The sequence below is a fragment of the Cuculus canorus genome, chromosome 1, assembly GCF_017976375.1.
Source record: "Cuculus canorus isolate bCucCan1 chromosome 1, bCucCan1.pri, whole genome shotgun sequence".
Taxonomy (NCBI): Eukaryota; Metazoa; Chordata; class Aves; order Cuculiformes; family Cuculidae; genus Cuculus; species Cuculus canorus.
Window position 1 is genome coordinate 141,163,487 of NC_071401.1, and position 26,476 is coordinate 141,189,962.

The window sequence follows — 26,476 nt, forward strand, 5'->3', positions numbered from 1 at the left end:
AAGTTAGCATTTTCCTTAAAAAAAAAATAATAAACTCAAGTCTACTTCTGGGGCAAATTGACTGTAACCTTGAACCTTAAAGGAAGTGACAGGGAGAAAGAAAGAGCAATACACATATCATAAGAGGGGCTGGGGGAAAACTAATGGCAGCAGGAATGGAAAATGCGGGCATTAGAAGAATTTCTATTCTAAACAATGTGCAAAGTTAAAAATACCTTCTCTTGAGATTATCCTCAGCATAAATACTCCTGATGGCTATTTATAGCTGTCTGGTAGCCTACGACAAAGATTTTTATTTCCAACAAAGGAGCTGCATAGGAATACAGAACCTGTTTAAAGAACTGTTAAAATGGAAAATAAACCACTCTTGCGTCAGCTAGCCGTACTGGTACCTGCTTCCAGTGCAGTCTAAACACAGCTTTCCTGGATGCTGACAATTAAGCATTAAGTACTAAAGGGAGGGAAGTTAAAAAAAACTTTGGTAACATTTATTACAAGCCAAATACCTATTGTCATAAAGGTCAACACCCAAGTGCCTGCAAGACAAAGTGCTGAGCTAAAATAAAGTTTGCAAGTTGTTCAGCACCTCCATGGGCACTCAGGGGCTCCTGCACACAGCAAGATCCCAGAGCTGGGATTGCCTGGGACAACCCAGGGAGGGGCTGTGCCAGGGATCCTGTGCAAGCCAGGCACCACGGGTATGATCCTACACCACTGGGAAACCACTCGGGGCAGGGCAATATGGAAGAGTTTGCCAGCAACTCATCTCATGGATGAGATGCTTTAATTTTTTTTTGCTAGTTTATTCTTCCACTTTTAAATCCTTTCACTAGTGTTGGTCTTTGGGCACAGGGCTGAGAACTGTGTAAACATGTTTAATTTAGAAGAAAATAGAACCCAAAACACCACACATCTTCAGAAAGGTGGAGATGGGTGTATGGGGTGTATAAAAGTAAACAGTTGCTGGTTCACATGGAGGGTTTTTACCCCAGTCCTGGGAGTCTTGAGTGATTTTGATGTTCAAAACAGATTGGGAACAGAGAGGAAGGGAAGGATAGGGATCACGTATAGAGCTTGAATGAGCAGGGGTCTGATCGCTGCCAGTACTCATCAGCGTATATTCTTACTGCTTTTGACACCTTCAGCTTTGAATTAGGAAAAAAAAATAAAGCAATTTGTATGTGAACATACTTTTAAAATCCATGGGAGGCTTTGCTGAGATACCTGATGATATCAGATTGCAGGTAAGGTCAATATTTTATTTTTTTTAATGCAGGGTACACCTGTGATATGAAAGAGGGAATGTGCCTGTACCCTCCACCTGTACATGAAAAATGTGTCCCATCAGTCCCATGGGTCCAACAGCGTGGCCACCAGCCCACTTTAACTCCTCCCTAGGAACTATATTCTTTCTTTTTAGCTCTTGGTCTCAGGCAGGCAGTTGCACCTCAGGATGCAAAGGTAGATGAAAGAGATGCTACTTTGTCCTTTTCAGATCTCCCTATAAAGCTTGTCTTTCAGTGCAGTCACTGTGTCTGTGTCACATTTGCTAATAACCCCATAATTAGTTAGCTGACTGGTAATCACAGTTTTTGTTATCTGTAATTGCCTGACTGTATGTTCTACCATTTCTCTGTCAATCAGTCATGTACACCCTCTGTTAAGACTGCAAGTATTTTAGAGGAGTGCCCTTTCTTTTCGTTGCATATGTGTAAGGGACTTTGCAGTAGAGTTCTGATCATAAAGTCTAACTATTGTGTATTTATCAGCTCAGCTTTGGTTTGGGTTCAGTTTGAATCCTTTAATTCAAGTTAAGATTTTAATTAAAAAGAGAATTTTAAAAGTAATAATTTGGACTGAGTTGCAGTTCCAGAAAACAATAACAGCTTAAACTACTCCGAGTTCACGTTCAGTTTAAATCTTTGGTGTTGGTTTCTAGTTTGTAACTCCAGATAGTACTGAAACACCATTGATTTGAATTTAAGTATACCTAATGGCAAAAGAGGAGTTGCTAAGTAAGACTGAGCTAACGCAGAGGAAAGAAGCCGAGCAATTCTTGTTGCAGCAGCATACACAGTGATAACATGGATCTCTGTGCCCTCCACCAGAAGCAGGGAGCATTATGCCCTGCTCCCCAGTCCTCTTGGGACACATGGTTCACAGCTCAATACTAGGCCTCTGCCCTTATTTCTTAACGGAACAATTTACCACTTCAGAGAGTGTTCTTCATTTGGAATAATCCAGAGCTGTTCATCATCACCTTGCAGGAAACGTAGAACTTTCCCTCCTCCCACTGCTCCCCAATTTCATTTGTAAAAAAAAGGTTTAGGATAAACTTTCCCAGTTTTCAGCACCCTTTTTTAGATCTCCATTAATGAAAGCATCTGTCAATACAGGTTTTCATGAAAAACAAGCATACAAGCATTTAATCCATTTTTTGTAAGGATTAAATAAATAAGAATTTTGCCCACAGAAGGAATGACAAACAGGAATCTTTGGCTCTCCTCACTTGCACGCAGCTCTCTGTTGAAGCAGAGGGAAGTTAGGACAGCAAAATAAGCTGTTTTGAGATATGGAATTTTAATGATAGTTTAATCTATTGCATACAGTTTAGCAACGCAATGAGAAGCCTATAAACCACACAAGTGGTACAGACTGACATCCACATTTCAGTCATAGTATATGGTTTTAGACACAGCAACAACCATAGATGGATAGTACAGTACATTCTGTTCTACCAATGGCAACTCAACAGCATCGTCTACATCTGCCTCTCATTTTTTCTGGTATCCAATATTATGGCTTTTGGAACAGGATAATAACTGTTATCCCACCCCCTTCCCAGTTCTGTGGTCAGCAGTTCACTACTCCTAGCATATTTAATTGATAAATAATGGGGAGTGAGTCTAGCGAGGAGTATGTCTAGCAAATGGAGTTGAGTGACATAGGAAACTTCCCCCCTATCCCAAAAAAAGTCTTAGTAGATTACCTGTCCACAATGTTCACTAAATGTACAGGATCAACTATCACATTCCCTTTGTCTGCATAAACAAGGTTGCAGGCAGTTCTGTGTCTTTTGACGCTCATCCTGCTCTTTATTAGAAGGTGAAGTTGCATTTACCCTAGTTTATGAGATGCCCAAAATACAGCCTGAAACCAAACTGCAGAGCAGGCTGCTCTGTAAGAAATCTCACAGCTGTTCTCTGCCTAAGAGAGATGATGCAGTCCCATGGCTGAGGCATGGCTTCTATCCTCAGATCTGCCACTAAGTGATTAAAGATGGAGTTTGAGGTAAAATCTGCTATGACAGCCTAAACCCGTGATGACAAAGGCACATTTACAAGAAACAGGGACGTTGTTCTGGTTTAAGGAAAAAAAAAAAAAAAAAAAAAAAGACAATGACAAAAACAGTGAAAAAATAATAATCTGATATGGCCATAGCTACTATCCCAGATGGTGAATCCAGTCCACAAATAGCAGAAAAGTACCTTCAGTCAAAGGGTCTGGTATTGCTCCTGCCCTATTTTCTGATTGCTTTCCAAAATATCAGCAGCATGTTTGTTAGTTTTGGCCAGAATAAGTCTCCAGATGTCTTCCATGTCCTTGTCTCACACAGACACTCAGCAACATATTAAAGTGCTCTATTCTCTGACCTTTCAAGATGTGACTCTAAAGCTTGCACAGGCATTTGAAAGACTTCAGTCTACCCTTAAACAGAAGCTATACCAGGTGAAATCCCACAAAATCCATTGAGAAAGGGCTACAAGAGGTTGCTGTAACTCTTCTCCAGAGTTCTGGAAGTGTTTATTGAACTAAGAACAGAACTGCTCTGCAAAAACTCTATAGGACATGCAAACCAGCTCATGCTATCTCAGTGCCAGCCACCCAACAGCTAATCAGTCCAGTTTTTTTTCAGACTGTCAACTTCATCATCCTTCCTTGCTAGGGGAAATCATCAGCACTCACAACGCAATATCTCCATGTCAGCGTCCAAGAGTCCGTAGTGAGTGAGTAACAGAGATAAACAAAGGCTCCGCATCCAATTTTCTGTTCTGCATATATGAATTTCTTATTAAATGTAGTGAACAGAGGTGAGCCAGCCTCCAGACTAAAGACCTTAAAACTTATGGAGGCTGTTTCTTGAAGTCTGTCACCAAAACTGCTTTTCATGGCTTCTCCTTCTGAAAACGGCCCATACCAAAACGATGCTCTTAGAACTATGGGCCTGGGTGATTTCTACCTCATTCTCCAAATTTTGCAGCTGCAGGTTGCAAAGACCTAATAAACAAACGGGCAAGAAAAAAAGGATTCATACATCCTCTCTGACAGGTTTTTCACTGTTCCACTGGGTCCCACTTCACTCCCTATTAGCAAAGCTAAAGGAACAGCACTACCACACACAAGGATGCTGGGGATGTACAAAGCAGCTTATATCATGAAAGACACCACAGTGCTAAAGGAAGGAGTAAAAATAGTTAACATGGCATTATTGTTGCCAACAGAAGGAATCACTTTCACATGCCTTTCAAGCAATCTCCTCTGGCTCAAGTTCCTTATCTTTATAAACTTATGCTTACATCCTTACTTAATCTAATTACGTACTTAAGGTATAAAGAGCCTGAATTCTACCTTGCAAAGAGACTATCCTATTTTGAAAGTCTTCATTTTAAACCTGTTCTGCAACTTCGTTCATCCTGCCCTGCAACAGAACAACCTGAAGACATTATAGAAGCAGGCCATAAGCCTACAACCCATCTCCTGTAAAAGCTGACTGTTTGTCTGATCATATCTTACATTTACAGAAGCATCTTTCATATTGAAAATGTTTTACAAACTATAGAGACACACATCTCTAGCAAAATGCAGTTACTTCTTGAGTAAAATGTGGCAGCCTACAAAATCATACACTCCAGTGGGATAAGGAGACAGTTTAGCTAAGAGCACTTAATGTTGCCCATAAAAATTGCACGTTCTTTACTTCCAACCATTGAAGACCTCAACATTTACCATATGTAATGCAAATAAAGACAACATTAAGAATAATTTTATTAAAAACAATTGTCTTGAGTACAAATGGTCCAATTTACAATATGCTGGGTAGCTGCCGGATGTCGATAGAAAATGAACACATGCTGTAAATTCAGTGCTTTGTAATTAGGAAAATGTGCATGTTTCCCAAGTCTGCTTCTCTGTAGGTAGGACTAAAGGGCAACATTATGTCATTTCCCTTTGCGCAGGACTCCCTATTGAATTCCATAAAGAATTTGGCTTAAAAACTGATGACAGGGTACAGCCCAAGTTGGGGGAAGAACAACCAATAAATAAAGGAAGACGAGTTGGTGACAGAAAAGTCATTCCTAGTCACCAAGACATCTTACCAATATTTTCTGCCAGCAGTATGATGAGGACAGGACAGATGATCTCTGCTCTCAGTTACATCAATCTCTTAAATCCAGAGTAATTGCTAAACATGCACAACCACTGAAAAAAAAGATTCAGACTGGAATAAGTGAATGTAAGCCTTAGAACACCAAATGCAATGTAACAAAAAGCAGCTATGAAGGTACAATACAGACTCTTTAAAGCGTCCTCTGAGTTTAACTGTGGGCCAACCCTTTCTTCCCGGATCTATCCTGCTTTAAAACATATATTCTAATAATTGATTCTATTTCAGAACGCTTCTGTTTTCAGCAAGCATTGACAAGAGTTTAAAAGCTTTCATCAACTAAACTCTATATTTTGTGATTTTTGCTGCACTTCTGTGTATTTATGTGTTTATCTCCTCAAAGCAAGATATTAAATCCAGCAATACTACACAATCAAAGACTGAGAAGTCTCATTCCCTCCAGAGCCAGCATAATCGCAAGCATGCAAGACCTGTAATGATATCACTGTCAGTACATCAGGATCTCATTGTAAGTATGATATGAGCACGCTAGGTAAAATCAGGATGGAGTCAGTGAAGCAACAGGGAAACAGATACAGAAAGTTAAACATTTAAGATGTGAGTCACCAAAACAACACCTTCAAGCACTTCTCATTTCTCAAAGAGTGTCAGAGCTGGTGACAGAGTTGAAGTCTTTCATTCTTTTCATGGTACTGTATTAGTCCATCTGACAATAATCAGTAAATGAAAAACCGGATTACAGACTCATTTAATATGCCTAAACATTTCTGGTTTGCCTTCAAGATATATTTTCTTCATTCAATTTATGTCTATCCTGTACATATATTTAGGCCTAACAAAACATGATGAGATTTTCATTACTTAGTAAGTGGGGGTGTCTCATATTAAATTAACCATCAATATATTCCTATTCTTTAGGATATTGCAATGACCCATTGTTTCCATGAAAATTTTGGTGAGAAATAAGACAATATCTGAGAAGGAATTTATGCAACTGGCCAGTATAAGAGTATGATTACATGTTAAAGAGAGAAAACACTTGCTAGCTTGTAAAAGAGAGAAGGGGGTGGAGGGCAGAATTAAACTTTTTCCTTAAACAAATTCATCTTGTGGCATTCCATCACAGAAAACCCCTCCAGCCATCATAACTCACTGGTTTGAAAAGGTCATTAGCACTCTATCCCGTTTTGTTGGGAGAATGAAAAGTCAGACTCATGGCATGACGTGAAAATTTGCCCTTGGTATTGCTGTACGATGACCTGAACCCTGAAACCCTACTAAGAGGTTTCTATGGGGCATTTTTTATGAAATATCAGTCCAGCAGATGCATACATATTCTCTACATGGTATTCACAAAGACACCCTGCAGCCACAGTGAGCACAGCAATAGCATCAATAGAAAATACATAGCACTTCGTGCTCTACTTTTTTCTCCTCTTTCCTACATTCCCTACATTCCTCCTACATTTCCCTACCCAACTACTTCTTTATCTTCCTTCTCAGAGCAGGCTGATCACGTAGCGCCAGACACGATGCCTGCACTCAAAAAGTAAGCTGCAGTGGGAAGTACTTTGTTTTCCATGTCACTGACCTTCAGAGGAATACCCCACTGTGCAATATGGACCTTAAAAGGAATACATGTGTAGCCAGTGTTTAGAAAAGCTTTCTCCTTGTCTTTCCCAGCTATGGTGCTGCCTTATTAAGACACTGAAGTAGTAGCCGCTGGAGAATCTTGGGAATGTTCTGAGCAACAGCGCCCAGAAAAAACTCGTCATTCTGTATGGACTGAAGATGAACTTGGAAAAGCTGTGAGGACTGTGGATGGCATGACATGCCATATGAATGCAATAGTATAATCATCTCAGAAAAGGGCATAAGGACAAAAATCATCTGTATATGGACAATCAGAAGGGCTTTCCCCTCCAGCCTCTGCTCTGCTCTGGTCCTCTCACAAGACAAGCACTTAGTGGGAGCAATGGAGACAGTCTTTTGTGGTCGCTGACATTCTAACTGTAAACATTTTTGTGAAAATTTGACAGCCAATTTTGTTGAAAAGTTTTTGAATTTACATGAAGGCCACAAACAAATTTATAAGGCTGCCTTTTCTTTCTTTTTTTACCAGAAGTTCCATTTTACTAACAGCCATTTATAGTACCTCCTTCCTCTTCTCTGTTCAAAAACACAGACAGAATGTCTTTTTTCTTTATATTAAGGACACGTTCTCCTCTGGGGCCAACTTCACCCCTGTATCATAACAATGCCTTTCAGAAATAACCAGAATTCATTCATGGAGTATCTGATTTTCTCCTTATCACTAGAGGGCCGACAATTTTACAAACAAAAATAGCTTGCTCCTGTAAGCACAGTCTGCTTGCTGAAGCCAGAAATTTTCTCAACAAACACATACCTCAACCCCAAAATCCATATTTCTAAGGATTAAGCTATTACACATAGGACCCCTCCTGTGGAAGAAGCTGAATGTTCTCAGCCACTCCTGCAGTGCTTTCTTCACTTTAAAAGTGATGTTGCATCAGATTTTTCTTTCTAGCCCCTCTCTATTCATCTTTTCAGGATGCTTCTTTGAAACAGTTAGCTATAATAGTCCAAGCTATTGCTGGAAAGCAGCTGCCAGGACCAGGAATAGTTGTAGCCATTTGCTGACTCCCCCAGTTTCTCAACATGTGGTCAGAAGCAGTTGGTAGATGTGCTTAACATCCGATTCATCCATCTAATACCAGCCTTCCCCTGATCAATATCTGACCTTATACAACATATAACATGAAAAGAGTTGAGGTAGGCCAGTGTGCCTGTGCCGCCCAATTCTTCACAGAGCTACATTAACAGTAGAAACCAGCAGCTGTAAGAAGAGGCAGGATTTGCATGGAAAACAAAGATCAACAGGGATTCCTCATCCAGCAGTCCAACACTAATGCATGTCAACACAGTTCACAAAGACCCTGCTGTTACAGAGAAGTTGCAGAAGTTTACTTCAAACCTAGTTTGAAACCCAGTGCATTAAATCTATATAAACAGGCTTACACTCCCACACAGTTAACATAAAGAAGTTCATGTTAGTTCACCTGAAATGCATGAAGTTCACCTGACAAGCAGCAAACCACGTCAAGGTATTCTGGTTACTTACAACTGTGTGCACTTAAATGACTTAAAGATTTACCATGGCATACATCAGGTTTGAATGACACAAAGAGGGCTAACAAGGAAGGAAGCTCTTGTTTAAGTGAATGAGTTTAAATATCAGTAAACAAGATGTTGCCTCATGCTGGTAGAATAGGGAAGTATTTGCATGGAGAATTATCATAACAAAACTTTTGAAGATCCTTTAGCTTTATGTACCAATTTTCAGTGCTTCTCTTATGTTTCCACACAAGATGAACATAGTCTGCCTAGAAGATAACCACTTGCTAGAGTAGTCCTTCTTATTGTCTTAAATAAAAAAAATGGAAAATGGGTCATGAACTACCTTAAAAGAAACTGAACTATGAATAAATATTAAAATAAAACCAAACCAAAACAAAACCAAAAAGACATTAACAACGAGCTATTGAGTTACAGCCTTCCTTGATTTTCTATGTCAGCACGACCAACTTGCTGGCCTTTTTTCAGCAGACTAACCATCAAAGACTATTAATAATCAAGTGTACTTAGCCCAGCCAACAGGTTGTGACATAGAGAGGAGAAAACAACATCTATTTATGTTTTCTTAATGTTAACCAAGATGAGGCTAACCTTTAACTGTCAAATACACTACTCACTAGTTTACACTTTCCAGTAAATGAAAAGAAAAGCATCCTGCTTACTTTTCTATTTCCTGTCACTCTTGATGCTCCCTGGGAAGAGAAGAACTCAGCTTCAAGGCTGACACAACTATTGTCCTTTCTAATCTTTATTTGTATCATTTCTGTTAACCCAGCCTTCTGGTCATGTTGCATGTCAGCATCCCCAGGGACTGGGGTATCACCAGACTTCTCTTCCAAGGGGCAGATACCCATTGACCTCATTTCTGGGCAGGAATATTTCTGGTGCTGTGGACTGATGAATTAAGTTGTCCAGGAGGAACATCCACTTGATATCTCCCTTCATTCTATGATAGACCTTGTTCACACAAGGACAATGTGCTGACGAGGAGGATTTATTTCTTTAGCACAAACTAACAGGTTATGATGAGAGAAATAAAGCTGCTTATAAACATTTATCTTCAGTAATTGAAGCTTTGTTTAAAGGCACAAAGCCAAAAATGCAGGAGCTAATTGACCAAATGAGATTCTTCTACAAGTTGAAATCAGTTTGGAGTTCCATTAGCAAATCACATTTTTCCTCTATAGCTCTTTGAACTGAGCTGTGAAAGGGTAACTTTGCACTGGCTGCCAGCAATTTGATAGTGTTTACATACTATGCTTATTCATGTGTAAAACTTGTTAGCATTTGACTTCATTTAATCTATTATCCCTGTAAACAAATTGACTTCGTCTTTTTAAAGTGAATTCTAATTTTCTGATTATCTGGTTTAATTTCAGATATTAGATCATAAAGATGTTAATAAACTGCAAACTCATATTAAGATGCAGATGCTCCTAGAAATCCACTGGCTAAACTCATTTTTATGTCACTCCTTAAAGAATCTCACAGTCCGGTAATAACTACAATTTCTATCATGGCTAATAAATTTTACCATGGTTTTAGTTACTGTCCTCTGTTTAGAGCAAAAGAGAAAATTGAAGACTACCAATGCTCTCATTCCGCAGCATTCTCTACTCCACACCACCTCCAGACACAATGGCGTGTCCTCACACGTGCAGGGTAGTTCACACTTTGGCAGCTGGGCTCAGGAACCGCAGTCCAAATCCAGTCCCATAAGTAGCTGCTTAGGCTATGTACCAGGGTGTGAGTGATGAGAAAGGGAGACAGTGCAGGGCAGCCGTACTCACTTTGCTCATACCTTTCTGTAGGACAAGGTCTGACAGGCAGTGGAAAAACCCAAAGTACAGAATGAGTGTTTAAGGGGGATGTGTTGGATAAGCTCGGCCACAGACCTTGGATAAGCTAAAAACAAGAACTCCCCTCAAGAAAAGAAGGACAAGGAGTAACAGCTATGTGGGCTACGTGCAAATGGCATAGCAACCACCTAGAGAGGAGGAAACCTTGTTACTGTCTAAAGAAGCTAATGACCTGCAAAAAGAGTAGATATCTGTAGCTATGCAGCAATGCCAAATATTAGTTCATACAGCAATGTACTATAACCAATCAGCGTGAAACGCGTCACTTGTAACTAGTATAAATATATGTTAAGAATACAATAAAGAGGACATCTTGCTTGCATCAGGTGGTGTACCGTCTCTTAATCGCGGCACCTTTCCTCTTAGGCAACAGCAAGAAGGGCTGCACTAGCAATCAACCTGCATTGCAGGGGTTGCTGGGAATAACCAGCTGTCCTTCAGCTCATGATATTTTTTGTACAGTGCCTTTGCTTCAATCTAATTCTGAAAATTATGATAAAATACCATGTTATACTACTCCTCATGTGGTGCCCTTTTAAATACGCATGCTGAAATTATCAATAATAATCACCAAAAGCTGTGCCTAGATTCCCATATTTATTAGGCATTTAAATAAGTCGCAGTTCATCAAGGACTTCAGTCTAGTCAAAGATAATAAAAATACAATAGGAAGTAGAAGGGTAGACTTTCCTTTGGCCGTAGGTGGGTTACCTTGTAACAGGCTTGGAAGGGATGCTTCTCAAGGAAGAATTTTCCAAACTCCTTGGTGTTTCCAAAGAAAGCATGCCACTCTGTTGAAAGACGTGAAAGATGGGGCATTTTTCCAAGCTGTCTGGGTGCTGGATTTGGGCTGTCCTCTTAAAACTTGGTGGGTATAGTAGATGTAGTACAGTTTACAAAATGATCTTAATACGCATGTAGGATTAGTAGCTGAAAAAAACAGGAGCTGATTTTGTTGTCTGCTTAGAAATTGCAGTGGGGTTAGCTTTTTAATGTTTATATCCTATCTGTTTGGAAGAACAAAGCTTCTTTCGTAAAAAAACCATCTTCATAAGGACTTTAAAGAAAATACAATCTGCAAAACACATAATGGCTGTAAAATTAAGTGGTAGGATCTGCTCAGCTTTGCACGTTTGGTTATTTCCTCCAGGGCATCTGAAATGTTACAATAGCAAAAATTTGTCTAGTATCCACCCTCACTTCAGAGTTAGAGCAGTAGGGCATGCTTTAATGAGCCACTGGGTTGTGCTTTCCTGCCTGGGTTAAGAATGAGCTCCAAGAACTGCAGGAACAGATATCAATGAAACGTGAAGGGCCCAACTCACCTCAACAATCCAAATACGCCCTGTCAGTCCTGGAATTCAAGGTAGCTGTGAAGACAGGTTAACTGCTGGAGCACTTTGCCTGTATTTGTTCTCAACGCTCACACATTTCTGATCCTGTTTATTCATTGTCTTAATATTTAACCCCTGGGCAGAAAATGTCACGTCTCAGCTCTACCAGAAGGTATGTATTTTAAAGAAAGACAAGCAGAAACCCTCAAAGTATTTGGAACTTCAGGGTATATTATGTTCACAGAGAGATAAAACCTATGTAGCTCTTGTTTTAGTAGCAAAAGAGAAGTGGACCAGACAAGGGCACAGCCTTTGGGAGAACAGAGGCCTAATAATTTTGGAAGTACTGTTCTGAAATAAATTATGAACATTGGGAAACAATGTTAGGCACATGCAGCCAGCTTCTCTTCTGTTTAATCACGCACTCCTTGAAAACTTGTATCAAGATCATATTTTTCAATCCATTACAAAAGCCTAAATCTCTGAAAACTCTTAATAAAACCTAACCAGACATTTGGGAACAAATCATGGACAAGTTCTAGTGTTTCAAGAAGTAGGGGATAATTAAAAAGGAATCACATATGTTTATTCCTAATCTCTCAACACTTTAACATTTGTCATTAATGTACACTCTATACCACAGATGACTCCATTGCAGGAATGAGATGCATTTTCAAAAGCTGTTTGTGGTCATTCAATGTTATTCTAACACAAAAACTCACTTCTTCTCACTGTCCTGGAAAGGAGGATGGAAATTGTCTACTTTCTGTAGCTGACAAGGATGACTTGTCCTTGCTATTCAGAAGCATTAAGATGCTGTGGCAACAAATGTGTCCTGTCTTACCCATCCAGAAGATAAGCAACATGCTTCTCATTAAGTCCTGCAAAAATGTACTCTGTCTGACCCTGCTGGTTTTACATTCTTAACTTGGTGAATCAGCCCTTTGTGTGTTTACCTGTGCTCCACCAGCCTCAACAGGAGCACTAGAAGAGTAAAAGCCATGCCAAATGCCTTGGTAGTTCTGTATCTACTTTCGCAGTTCTGGACTGAAATTCACTTCACTTCTTTTTCCATTGTACCAAGATACGTTTTGGAATTAACCATGTGTCCTCTTTTAACCAAAAATGCATTGAGCAAGTGACTATGTGAGGAGGCTTTCAGCCTGCTGCAGACTGCTGCCATCCCCAGCAGGCAAGTTGCTTTATTTCTACGAGAATTCCCTAACCAATACACATGAACCATGCTACCTTAATTAAACTGCTAAAATGAGAGGCTGGAGAGAGTTTATTTTACTGCAGGACGATTTTTTTAGTAATTAATGCTATCGGGAACCATAAATCTTAATGTCAGTGTTTTCATGTACACCCTACCCTATCCACATACCCTTCTAGGGCACATTTAATAATATCTGATTGGTGCGCAAGAAGAGGAGTCCTTTAATCAGGACCACATCAACTGTGGCTCCTTGTCAGGAGATCCTTCACAGCCTACAAATATGATAGGTTTAGAGACTCTTTGGTGATTTGATGTTAGATAGCCACTTCTCTTTGCTGTATTTTTAAGACAGGATGTTGAATACCTCTCCTTCCCCATGAAATGACCTGTAATCCCTTGAAGAAGGGCATCGTGCAGGGCAAAGTTGTGGTTCAGATTCAAAGTTAAGCTTTAGCTAAATGGAAGACAGTCTGACAATGACCCTAAGACCTTCCAGAAGTCTGCAGTAGTGATGGTATGGTAATGAAGCAAATTGGATTAACTTCCTAGCACGATTTGATAGAAAGCCCCAACACCAAGAAGCGAAAATACATCATCAGTGCAATGGCCAGCCAGCCAGTTGTAAAATTGAGGGCTAAGTGTAAATAGATTAACCCAAAAGCTTTTCTTTAGAGAGTTCAAGGGGCTAATTTTTGCTCTCAGTTATGCTGAAGTCAAGGAAGTAGGTCTGCTGTGACTTCAAGAAGTATTTCCCCTCAATTTTTCACTGCAGCTGTACACAACTGTGATAGACCAAAGTACATGAGCAAGGTGCTCGCAAAGCACTATCCCTCCAGACACACACACACTCCACTCTGCTCCAGGCTAAACACTTCCAGTGTCAGTTACAACATCAAAATGACAAAACCCAATGGTCTTGTTCAAGAGAACATCTTTTACTGCCTAGGAAGAGGCACAAAGCAGCAGGTGGCATTTTTTCTCCTTTGTTGAAAGAAGTCAGTCCTCTGTGCTTCAAAGACTTATGGGATTTTTTCCATCAGTTAAATGCAGCCCATTTCTGTGATGGCCTGATACTTCAGCACAGTATGTACCCTGTGGCTGGTAAAGCAAAGGATTTGTCCAGCTCCTCCAAGGCTGCTACTGAGACTATCTCATAAATCATCTGGCTGGAATAACTCTGGTTGGGCTTAATCCAAAGCCCATTGAAATCAGTGGAAAGCTTCCCACTGACTTCAGCCAGCTCTGGACTGGGATTCTGTGGCTTCATACAACCACCGTCCCAAGCACATGATTCCCCCTGCCCCAGAGAAGCAGAGCAGAATAAACCCTTGGCTTTGCCACTGAGCAGTTAAAGACATAGCACATCCCATAACCCAAAGGGCTGGTAGTGTCTTATTTTCCCTGATCTAACAGTGATCAGTACAAACCACATGCAAAAGGCTAGCAGATGGGCACAGTTAACGCTGACATACTTTGTCCCGGATTCCTCAGCCTTTGCCTGGAAAGCCTTGTCCCCCAGTGAGGCTCAAGAGCTGCAGTGTCCCTAACTGCCTGTGACAAAGATGGACTCCATATGCCTGCTGTTGACCATGTGTCCCCTGGAAAGGTCTGCACTGCTACTCCAAACAGGCTGGTAGGCCTCTAGAGTTCCCAGACAAATACAAATAGTCAAAAAATTCTGCCTGGACAGAATTTCTGGGTGGGAACTGCAAGCCCATGTTGAGAATCCAGGATGTGTGGGATACTGTGAAATGATATGTTCTTAAAATGCAAAACAACAACCAGTTTTCAGAGGCGGTGGCAGACTATATCTGAGTTGCCACAGCATGAACTACTAGCCAAAGCACATGCCAAGGGTGAACAACGTTGTTGGTCCTTAAAAGACAATGAGAGCCTCTCCTCAGGATTAATCCTTAGCCTATCAACTAAGAATGCCAAGGTACGCAGCACAACAAAGCATAATTTCCAACAGCTTTCTAATGGGAAAAAATACCAAACCTAAAACTGAAAGCCTAACATCAGCCCTCAAACTTGCTCTAACCATCTCCAAAGATTAGACATAAGCGGCTGGACATCAGTAACTCCAGCATAACAGACACCTGGAAAGTTGATGACTCCTGTATCCTGACCAGTCCCCACACAGTCTCTGGCTCCTAGGGAAGACACAGTAAGGTCAAGTCACTCCCTCTTAGTCATGGGCTGCACAAGCCCATGCTGCTACAAAGCATTTTTACCCCTCAGTCTCTCTTGACCATGGGTATCAGTCTGGGAAGACATGGTTTCTGTGCGCCTTTATCACAGAAAATGGCAAAATATGTCGCTGCACATGGCTGAGTTACAAATACCGCTGTTTGATATGGCTGCTTGCACTTCTGCATTTACTGTTCAACTCAGAGAAGCCTAAGCAGTGTCTGGGAGACCTGGCAAACATGTTACAGTCTGCACATAATCATCTATCTGTCCACCTCCCTGTAGAAATACAACCAGCAGCAGACTCCCCATAACAAGGCTACAGCCCACTGATGGGATGGTGCAGCGAAATCCCCTGTGCCTAAACATCAGGTACCACTGCTTAGAGCTGATGGAGCATTTTCAGCCTCCATGGTGCTTTTTAGGACTACACAATTCACTTGATAAAACACCTGAAAGTATTCAGATAGAGGGAAGTCTGGCAAGCAGATTGCTGTGGCTTAAGACGCTTACACAAACACATTGTAGTCGTATTCTTAAAAGTGAAGATGATCCCCAAATCCCTAAAAATAAGAAATCATCAAAAAGAAACCAATGTGACAGGTTCATTTGTTTATAACTGCCCAACTGCTGTGCTGCCCCCCTTAGATTGATATGAGCGGCGCAATGTCACAGGGATGGATGCTAAGCTCTCCCTAGCGTTGCCCCTCCTTGGGATAGGTTTCAAGAGATTCCAGCTCTCAGAGGCACATTTGAAGTTGAGAATCAGGCTCTGTTATTGCTAAGACAAACCAAAAATAAAAAGGCCAGACTAAATTATTTTTAAGATCTCAAGGTTTTTAAAGCTGTCTTGTGACTTTTAAGGAGTCTGACTCATGATATTTGAATGCTTGAGGTTGGCAACAGTGGATGGAGTACAGCAAGATTTAGCGTACAGCAATTTATTACTAAAAGCCTTCAAATGTGTGGGAAAGGGCATGGAGCACTTCTGCAGCAATTCAGCAGAAAACGGAGACACGGGCCCAAGCCTTTGTCCTCCAGCCAGGCTGTCACCAAGCTTGCCTCTTCCACAAAGGTCACTGCACAAAATCCCATCAAAGCTACCCCAGGCATGGCAAAAAACTTCCCAAAAGCAGGCATGGGTTGGTGTGCAGGAGAGTGTTTCCCGTATAAATGGCCATCACTCTCAAGTCCAGCTGCCTGGCTTCTCCATCATGCAGGGCAGGGATCACCCTCAGCCTGCAAGCCTTCCTGGAGATGGTTGTTCCAGTGAGGTGCTAGCTGCAGCTTTTGCCGCTCCAGGTTCTTCATACATGATCAGAAACCAGAGTTGGGCCAATGCATAAAATCGCAGGCCGCACGGTGACTTATGAATACACATGAAGTCCTGGATTTCATGTTCTGTGGTGTCAAGAACAGTGTCTCATCCCCAACCCCCATTTCCAAGCCCCTGCAGCTGTCACTGCCTTCATAAGTCAGCCACATTGCATCACCAATGCCCAGACCACCCCACAGCCTCTACACACTCACGTAAGAGCTTAAATAACTTCACTAGAAGTTTAAGTGACATTTTTCCATAGCAGAAAACACCTCCCAAACTACAACCTCCAGCATCCTTCACAGGCTGCCAAGGGCCCCTATTATTAAGAAAACCTAAAGGCTGATCTTTTTAATAATGAGATTTTCTTAAAGCAGAATCACACTAGAAGTATATAAATGTCATGCACCACTCTGTGCACTGATATGGGCTTTGCAGTCCCTCTCATGCTGCTTAAAAAAAAATATATATATATATCAGCCCCAGCCTTGGGGAAAACCTTCTAGGACAAGAATGCAGCTTAGTGCCACAGTATGTTTGCTCCTCTGCCTTTTGGGGTAGGTCACTGACCAAGTGATGGCTGCATTTTGCAAAGAGGGAAGCTGCTTTTTCATTTCCCTTTGGCCACCATGCTTCACATGAGTTTGTTTATCTGCAGGCAACGCTGCTGCTTTCCAGAGCTCATGGGTTCAGCTTATAGCCTGACAGAAACTCACATACCCAGTTCTGTTTCCTTCAGAAAGAAAGATAGCTATTGTATCTCATCTGCCTGGGACTTCCCCCCGAGTTATTATCAACATCCATCAGAAAGCCCTGCTTATGTAGCAGAGCTTTACTAAAAAGCTCAAAACAGGCATACAAAATATATTTGGTATTATATTCTGCTGACTCTCACTTAAAATTGCTCTGAAAATATATTTTGTCCTAGAGAATTCAGAACACAAATCACCATGGATTTTTCAGTGCATGGGAAAGACCAGAAAGAATTTAAATTAAGTCCATATTCAAAATTAAATACAAAAACAAGAACAAAACATGCTTAAATCTAAGTTTCCTTTTTTTTAAAATCACTGCAGTTTTAATAAACTAAATCAAATCTTTAAATCAGAGAAGACATTATAAAAATCAATGGACTTTTTCTCCCTGCTTACTCCTGTGTAAATCATGAGAAATTCCATCAAAAAGCAAACAGAACAGTACAGGTGTAAAATGGGGTTAGTTAATGGGATGTCATTCCCAGTATTTTCATGCTGCTCCTTTCATAAATTGACATCACCGTATCCATGTCAAGTACTGTTCTCATTTGCACAAAGCAAGTCTGTAATAATTATTAGCAAATACTGCCCAAGTTGCCCACAAAAGTGGCTGTAAATGAATAAAAAGTGACAGGCACTACAAATACAAATGCAGTTACATAGTAAAGGCAGACAATTCACAGATATGCTATAGTACATCTCTGTATACCTCAGTTTACCTCAGTTTTCAATTGATATCTTTTAATTTTAGCTCTATGTCTGCAAAAAGAAAACAAATCCCTTCTGCACAGCATTCATTCACACGGCACCTGAACATCAGTTTTCCTATCAATAATTTCACATGGGCATAGTCCACATTCACTGTTTACATTTATACATATAACAAAATAACTAGAACTCAGGGCATTTGTAAGAGCCGAAGAGAACTAGGCACTAGAGGCTCCTGACTTCCAGCCTCTCCCACAATATTAACTAAAGCTACTTTACAGCACATATACACAGCAAAGACTCTTTGCTTAGCTATAGCATACTTTGGAATTTAAGACAGAAATCCTCAAAGCCATCGCTAACCAAAGGTAAGCCACTGGCACCGTTTTCCACATGTAATACCTCACCTCTCTGCTTCAAGGCGCATTTCCTCACGCTTTTGCCTCCTGAGCTCTCTGCGGCGTTCAAAGTCATCCATGGTGGGTGTTCAAGCGTTCAGAGCTCTGGAAAGATCCACATCCAAAAAGGAGATGATCAGTTAGACGAGAGAGAAAACACAATGGATGCATTTAACCAGCTGAGTCCATTTAGTTTTGTTTTGCTTTTTTAACTTCACTGTAACTATTTTCTTTTTCCATCAAAAAATTTAACTTCCTCAGTATTGTTGAGATAAACAAGATTAATGAAATGCCTCGTAGGATAAACATAGCCCATGCCTGCATTTAGTTTCCTAGTTAAAATTAAATCAGCATGCTTTAAGTAAGGACTGTATACATCTGCTAGCCGCAGACTAGCTATTTGTAACGTCACAGGTCTTTTCTACAAACAAAAGCAACAACTCAGCAGGATTTCAACTTCAAGCTTCCAGTTTTTACTGGAAGCAGTAAAAACGCTGCACAAGAGATTTCTTATTTTCTTTAGATGCATAGATAATTAAAAGTTTCGCAAAAGTTATTCCTCATCTGTCCTTTCTCACATACACGCCCCCCTTCAAAAAAAAAAGGGGAAAAGAAAGGGAAAAGAAGAGAAAAAAAAAAAGTGAGAAAGGAAAGGAAAATAAAGGAAAAGGAAAACAAAAAAGAAGGTAAAAATGAAAGAGACGAAGAGAAGAAAAATAAGCCACAGCTTTTAAATACCACCCAAGAAAAGCCAAACTATGTATAAATCCTGCTCAAAGAACCAAAAGTAGCAATATTTTTTTTGCAGTTTAATCCACGCGTTTTCCTCGTGCCCTACCTTCTTCTTTATGATTTAGTCCATGAAATATTTTCCCCTTTACAGTTCTTCATATGCAAAGCCTTTCAGCCTTCGTTTATATCCCATCAAGCAGAGTATTACAGAATTCCTCTGCAGCCCCCAAACCAAAAATGACTACCAGAAAAGGGAAAGCTGTTCTCTTTTTGTCCCTGCTTTGTTTACAGAGCTGTCAGTGGTTAGTTAAACTCTGCCTGGAATCTGGCATTTAAGGCCTGCTCTAAGATTGCTTCCTGTGCAGGGCTGGAGGCCTCAGCTTCCTCTGCAATCCTAGCCTAGGCGCTGCACTCAGAGGATTTCCACCCCCATCCACATCCCCCCCCCAAAAAAACATTTTCCAGCCCGTTAGTACAAGACCAGCCATTTACCCTGCAGAGAAAGCCAGTATGCAGATGCAGGCAAAATTTTTCAAAGGTGGCTTATGAACTGTTTGCAGTTTAACAGAAACAAAGCCAAGGTGCATTTGTAAGTTATTTGAAGTGCTCTGTTTGCAGATGTAGATCTGTCTTGCGGCTTTATATTCCTGCCCACTGGTGCAGCGCCCAAGCGCCCTCCTCATAAATTCACTGGCAAGAGCAAAGCCTCTCATGACTTAAGGGAGTCCGTGGCTTTTTCTACCCCATTTTGGAATTAAAACACTGCTGAGGGCAGGGGTTTTGGGAAGGTTGGTTCAGTAGTTTACTCTTCCTGGGGGTGTTTTTCTTTCTGATTTGTTCCTGGATTGGGGGATTTAAAATTTTGTTGTTGTTGTGACTTTCTTCATGTTTGGTGGTTGGGTTTTTTTTGTGAATGTTCAAAGGGAGTGTTAATTTCGTAAAACTAAAAGTGACTTTACAATTGCTGCTGTTTTGGGGTTTTTCTTAGTGCACAATTAGACAATATGTATATAAAAGGCAAGTTGCAACAAGACAGTTTTTCAAACCTCGTGTTTGTTTACTCTTACCACTATACATCCCTTGAAGAACGCTAAACAGCAAATCTACCTTTTTCTCCTGAGAAGTGTTTTCAGCTCAGAACTATGTGTGCAGCTAAATCCTGCTTCAGTTCCTTTGCCAGAGGACCCATGAGTTGCAGGACTGATGTGGTTCCCCCCACCTGGGAGACAACGATCAAAGGAGGAATGGTACAGTACAGAGAGCAAGTTTGCAGCATTATGGTGGGTTTCTCTGCACAGAAGACAGATGATGCTGTCCACAGGAACTAAGACTGCACCAGGTAGCAGCATTTAGTCTGTGCAGTACATTTACCATCAGGTATTTAAAATAGGAAGGGCTGACTGTTAGGCAGACACTTTGTGTTCTAGAACTGAGAATCTTCAAGTTCTTTTTCCTACTCTACCTCCTCAAAACAGACATGATTTGACATCTGATTTATTTGTATTTTCACTTCTTACCCAGCCGGCTACAATTCCTCTCTCCCTTCAGCTTCAGACTCTGTGTACCCATATTTCCCCCATCCGCCTTGCAAACGTTCCACCCAATACATCCACTCCTTCCCCTCCTACATGGTCATCAGCACCATATCTCTTTCTCCAAAACTTCAAGCTCTCTTCCTCATGAGGAAAGCTGAGGAGGATAATAACAACCTAGAACTATTTCTATTCTTCCTCTCCTTTTTCCTTTCCAGGAGTGTACGGGAGATTTCACAGCAGCTATGAAAAGTTCCCTGATGCAATAACCTTTTTCCACCTACAGGGTGCTTTTCTGTTGTTCAATGAAGATGAGATGGATAGACATGTCAGAAGGATGCTGAAGTTTACTAAAATGTCTCTTCTCAAAGGACTGAGGTCCAGTCACTTCATGGCATTCAGATGACTTGCAAGACAAGCCCTTTTTTTTCAAAAATGAGGAAGGCACTTGGGAAATGGAGGTCAGGTCAGCAGTATGACCTTTAGTTAGTAAAACCATATCTCTGCAAGAAAATGAGTTATCAGCAACAAAGTTGAAGAAGTCAACTATTCAGAGCTGTTCACAGTCTCCCCTAAAATGATTTGTTACCTTTAAAACTTCTGAAAAGTATTAGACAATGACTTCACCAGTCTCTAATAATGTTTCTTATTTCCTGAAAAAGAAAGTGTAAAATCAAACCTTCTCAGAGTGTTCTAGCATCTCAGCAGATTCAAAAATTGCTTTGCCTACAGATGCAGTTATCAATTATTTGAAATATTTCTACAAACCTTTTTTGAGAACAGGCATATTTTGATGCTTCTTTTTTTAAAACAAGAACTGCTAATGAGTGAAAACATCCTGGGACAAAATCTAACACTCCACCCAGCTCTGTTCCTGCTTGGTTCTACCTCTATTTTGTGGCCTTAGTGACTGAGCCTTAGTCAATTTTGTGTCTCTTAGTTCGTAAGTTATCTCCACCAATTGAAATTTTTCTCACTGTGCATTTGCAGAAGGCTAAAGCACAACCAGGCCCCAGGTTTTGTCTCAGACACTAGATGTAACTAATGCAACTGCTAAAAAAGCCATCTTCTGCAGATAGGCATGTCTGCTACAGAGAAGGGCAAAGACAAAGGTGATAAAATGGAAATTCTTTGTGAACCTTTCCTACAGAGGCGTAGTAAAGTGAACTTTTCCAAGTCCAACTGCACAAAGGTTCTCATGCAGCTGGTCCTCTGACATCTGACCTGTCCTCACAGTGGGATCGGGTGGTAACACAAGACTGAAGTTATTCTCTCATTGCCCTCTTTTTCTAATACTCCCACAAAAAAGGATGAAATGTCTGATTAAAGCTTGATAAACTGAAACTGCAAGCAGCTTTGTGAGTTGTACCCCATTAATCCAAATGTCCAATTTCCCATCTGTCTCAAGTTGTCCCAAAGACCTAGTGTGGAGAAGGGGACTTTTCAAATGTCAGTAAAGGACAGTGAGAAGCACAAAGAATATTCTACTCCAGCTGGCTACATGCCATGACATCCACTGTATCCCTAGGACTACTATTGCCCTTTCTTTCTACCTTCTCCAATTCAGAGGTGAAAACAGAACCATTACTCCTTTTGTAGCTGAGAGCAACTCAGCAAGGAAGACTCAATGTCTAAGTGTAACTTGTTTAATTTGGCATCCATGAAATGCAGGTATGACAAGCATTCTACTGCAATATGTGAGAGAATTAGAGTCCCTTAATCTATCTTTAGTCAAAACAAATAAATCATTTTCTATTAAAATCTATCAGAAAACTGGAAATCTTTTCCCTCACTCCCCTTCTGATTTTGTGTTAGAAGGATTCAGTGCCACTGAGATCTTTCAGAAAGAACAACTCCACTCAAGTAAAAAGATGCCGTCTAGTACATCGTTCTGTCCTTTGTCACATGTCATGTACGCTCTTCTTTTTAATGAGATGTTGGATACCACTGGCAATCATATATTACTAATAGTAAAGCTTATGTTTTAAGAGGCTTCTCTTTCCTCCATACATTCACAACGTACCTTTCATGAGTAGCCACATCTGCAATTGTTACTGTAAACTTGGCCAAGTATTTGTGTTTACTGCAGATAACAAAATCTTGTACATATATATATACACACACACATAGTTATATCAAGTAGCTTAATTTCTTCCCAAATTGAATAGCTCATTTGGGATTCAAGGCAAAATAAACTTACCAGGCCATGTGAACATATAGTTTTATTCCAATCTAGCCTGTGCCCTGTTTCATCTGACCATGCTTCTGAGCGAAACTGTGTGGTGATGACATAGATTAGAAATTCCTAGTTGGTTCTCTGCAGACTACTCGTGGCTCACAGGGACACACAAGTCCAGGCCTTTGATTTAAAGAGGTGCTGAGCAGGTTTCTCCTACCCTGGCTACATTACCGCAGTGAGTGCCACATACGTCCTTGCAGGTGCGAGCTCTCATGTCGCCTCCTTTTGCTGCAGCTTGAACCACATGAAAGTGTGCCACAGAGTTCAGTTCTTGGGTCTGCAACTAAATGATCCATGGCTTCAAATACCTGCTCAGGTCTAATTCTCATTTCCATGATCTAATCCAGCACTAGGGAAGGAGAAATACAGAGCTGCACCACCCCAGAGGTGTTAGCAAGTATCTAGAGTGGTTTTGCTAACTGCAATACACGTTTACGCATGCAGCAGTAAGACCTGTCTTCTCAGAGCCAGTCAGTTACGATGGAAAGTCTTCCTTTGTCTTTGTTCCCTTCGACAGGCTGAGTGTGGGTATGCCATTTCCACTACTCCCACTTCCTTCCTCACCTTTCTCCCACTGCACACTGACATATGGGCTAGGCAGAGCTTTCTCTTGACATTTGGGTTTGCGTATACTGGTTACACCCCTGATCTCAGTGACATTTGCCTATCAGTTCCCATTAGCAGACAAAGGAATAAACAAGACAAGCTGCGAGCTGCCTGGCACAGTCACAGGTTCTCATGTTAGAAGGATTGACCCTTGACTCTCTTCTTCAAGTGTCCTCTGAAGTATTTCAAATATGTTGTCCCCAAAGATCATAAGATACTGAAATATTATTCGTATACAGACTAGAGTCGGAATTCCTGGCAGACTTCCCAGAGACTTCAATCAGGGCTGGATTCCACACTAACAGGCCAAATTCATCTAATATATGCTACAAAAGATCAATGAGCTTATCCCGCATGTCAGAAAATGGTGTGATCTCAGTTTATGCCAATATAGGCTACTTTGTCCTCTCGTGCCTTTGTGCACTCATGTGTAAAGGCATATTTTCTTTTACTCTTGCAATGCTTACTTGTGGGAAACAAATTTTCATTCGTATCAATATCACTGAGGAAATAGCCTTTGCTGCAAACACAGAGGGCAGCTGAAAATTGTATTGCCCTTTACTACTGTTCAATCGTTAGTGAAGGTCTCTCAGGTAATGACAATGAGGTCCCCATCCCGAGGGACAAAACACACTTCAATTAAAGGAATTTCATATTCCACAAAGCATTTTGTAGAAGTTCTTAGTCCCAAAATGAGCTTTGACTAGCATTCACTTTTTCTCTCCATTCAAACACTGGGAAGAAGGCTCTTGGGATATCATTCACTAGATATCCTTGTCTTTCATCTGCTTCTAGCAGCAAAAACCCTCAGCTTCATCATGTTAATCTAATCACAAGAATGCACATCATGCATTTAGACCTCCTGCATGCTTCGCCATAAATCTGTGGCCTGACTGTTGAAACTTGTGGCAATGCCCTTGCTGTTGGCCAGCTTCATCTCTCACTAAAATCTCTAAGAGCAGAATATCAGTGCCCATGCCAATACCTTCCAGCCAGGAGCTATTTATTTCTTAGTGACAGGAAAAAATAGATAAAGACCACTAAGAAACAGGTTAGGTCTAGCTAAGCCATATGACAGGGGAGAATGTATGTCCTCTTGCCCTATAAATGGAAATTTATAAGGAAAACAAACAAACAAACAAAAACAGCATGGGAAAGAATGTCATACAGGCAAAAGAAGCTGCCACAACTATGAAAAAGCCAGTCTTCAGTTTCTGACCCACACAAATAAAACTGCCACGTTGTATTCCATTCAATTTGTCCCTCTCAAGGAACAGGGAGAAGTTATTTATTCTTGTCAATGTTCTCTCATCTGACTTCAAATCCTCTGGAGAACAAGTCTCAAGCTAGCTCAGTTGGCAGATGTCCCAGACGCATCTCATGCCCTCATCCTGCCAGCTGCCTCCTCTCTGAGGGAAACAGTGTAGCTGCAAGTGTGCATGGTGACGTGTGCATCAGGACACACGTACAGTGACACAAGTCTGAGAGAGGGGCAGATCCTGACCCTGAACTAGAGTTAGATGCAGTGGAGGTGCAGATAGGAACAGAAACACCTGCAGTAGCTCATGATCATGCACTAAGTGCTAATCACCATGATGCTGTTCGTCCCTTCTCAATGTGCAAAGCCACAACAAGCCCAGGTGGGGAGATACCTCCACAGTGGTGTGAAGCAGGACAAGCCAAGGGAGCAGAAAGCATGCTGGAGTAGTAGTGCAGCTTTCTGTACTTACCTCTCCACTAGAAAGAAGGGTTTCCCCCTCCAGGCAAGGAACTAATCAGAGATGGGAAGTATCCACCTCTCTGCCTTCCTGACTGCTGCTATGCTGTTCCTATCCCTTTCATTTGGTGCTCCCCAATTGTCCTACCCTTGTACTGCCCCTGTTGACCTTCATGCTTACATGTAGTATTTCAACAATGTATTGCCTGAGTTTATTTGTGTCCAAATAGGTATTGGCATCTTTTAGAATGTTTTAACACTCTATTCACACTCTCTCTGTATCTCTCGGGTCTTGAATTAAAAAGTTAAGGTAATACTATTAAAAGTAACAAAATATTCAAGCAAGTCTAAGGTAAGGTTCCAACAGCAATATTCACTCAGCCAGACTTCAAACTCCACATGTTTTCTGGAATGCATTTCAAAATACAAAATCATTATATATTAAGCTACATAGTCAGTCATAAAAAAGTAACAGAAAATAATATGAAGATAAAATGCAGCCAGCTTAATGTGGGTTTGGGTTTCCATTTTCAACCCTTTTTCTTTTCCTGTTAAAACATGCATCCCTAGAATCCAGTTCTGCCTAGTCCTGAGCCTCATAATCTCCAGCGAGACTTGAGGGGTCTCTGTTGCTCACTCTATTAGACCAAGAATAAGCACACTACCAAGTTTTAGTCATCATCCCTACATTTCTACAGAAATATGAAATACTACAAAAACAGATCCCTAAAGTTCACTGATTTGCTGATCTTACTGGTTATGCCGTAAGAGATGCAAAGTATTTTGAATCCAGACAGTTCCTCAGGAGAAATGAAGGATAAACTTTCAAGGTCTTGCTTGTTCCTCTTCAATCTTTCCCTCCCAGAGCCTGTACACCTACTTTACACAGACACAACACATGAAACCATGATAGACACATTGCAACTGAAAGTCCAGTTACTCAAAGACAGAACGTCATGGAAATCTGTGGAATTACACCAGGAATAGATCCAGCTGCAGCATTTTCTACAGGGCTTTTCCGGCTCACACTTTTAAAGTCATCTTTAAAAAACCGAAACTTAGATTGCTTCCTGCCCAGTAGCTATCAATTTATTTCTAATGAGCAGCAATTCTGTGTCATTTTGGATGAAAATTGAAGCATGAGGTAAAGCAGGTCAGCAAAAATGCAAAGTTTTTCAACAGGACAACTCAAAGAGGGTACTGCTAAACAGATGCCCCTCAAACCATGTGCCAAACTTGAAGCTTACATCATAGACCCCTACTTTATGCCGAGTTTAGCTGAAAGCAAGGAAACACTAACACACCAAAC

The 26,476-nt window shown here is 40.8% G+C and overlaps 1 protein-coding gene across 9 annotated transcripts in view; it reads right to left on the reverse strand.

Annotated features, from left to right (window-relative positions):
- The window catches only part of CALD1 (caldesmon 1), a 191,076-nt gene that overhangs the window by 76,394 nt on the left and 88,206 nt on the right, over positions 1–26,476 (reverse strand). For 7 of the 9 annotated variants that reach the window (XM_054061704.1, XM_054061686.1, XM_054061724.1 and 4 more), the window contains one exon: positions 18,351–18,446. In XM_054061704.1, coding sequence (XP_053917679.1) covers positions 18,351–18,421 — 71 coding nt within the window. In that variant the 5' untranslated portion in view covers positions 18,422–18,446. Of the gene's footprint in view, positions 1–18,350; positions 18,447–19,179; positions 19,371–19,565; positions 19,687–26,476 lie in introns of those variants that run through there. The other 2 variants (XM_054061733.1, XM_054061714.1) reach the window with 2 other exon arrangements.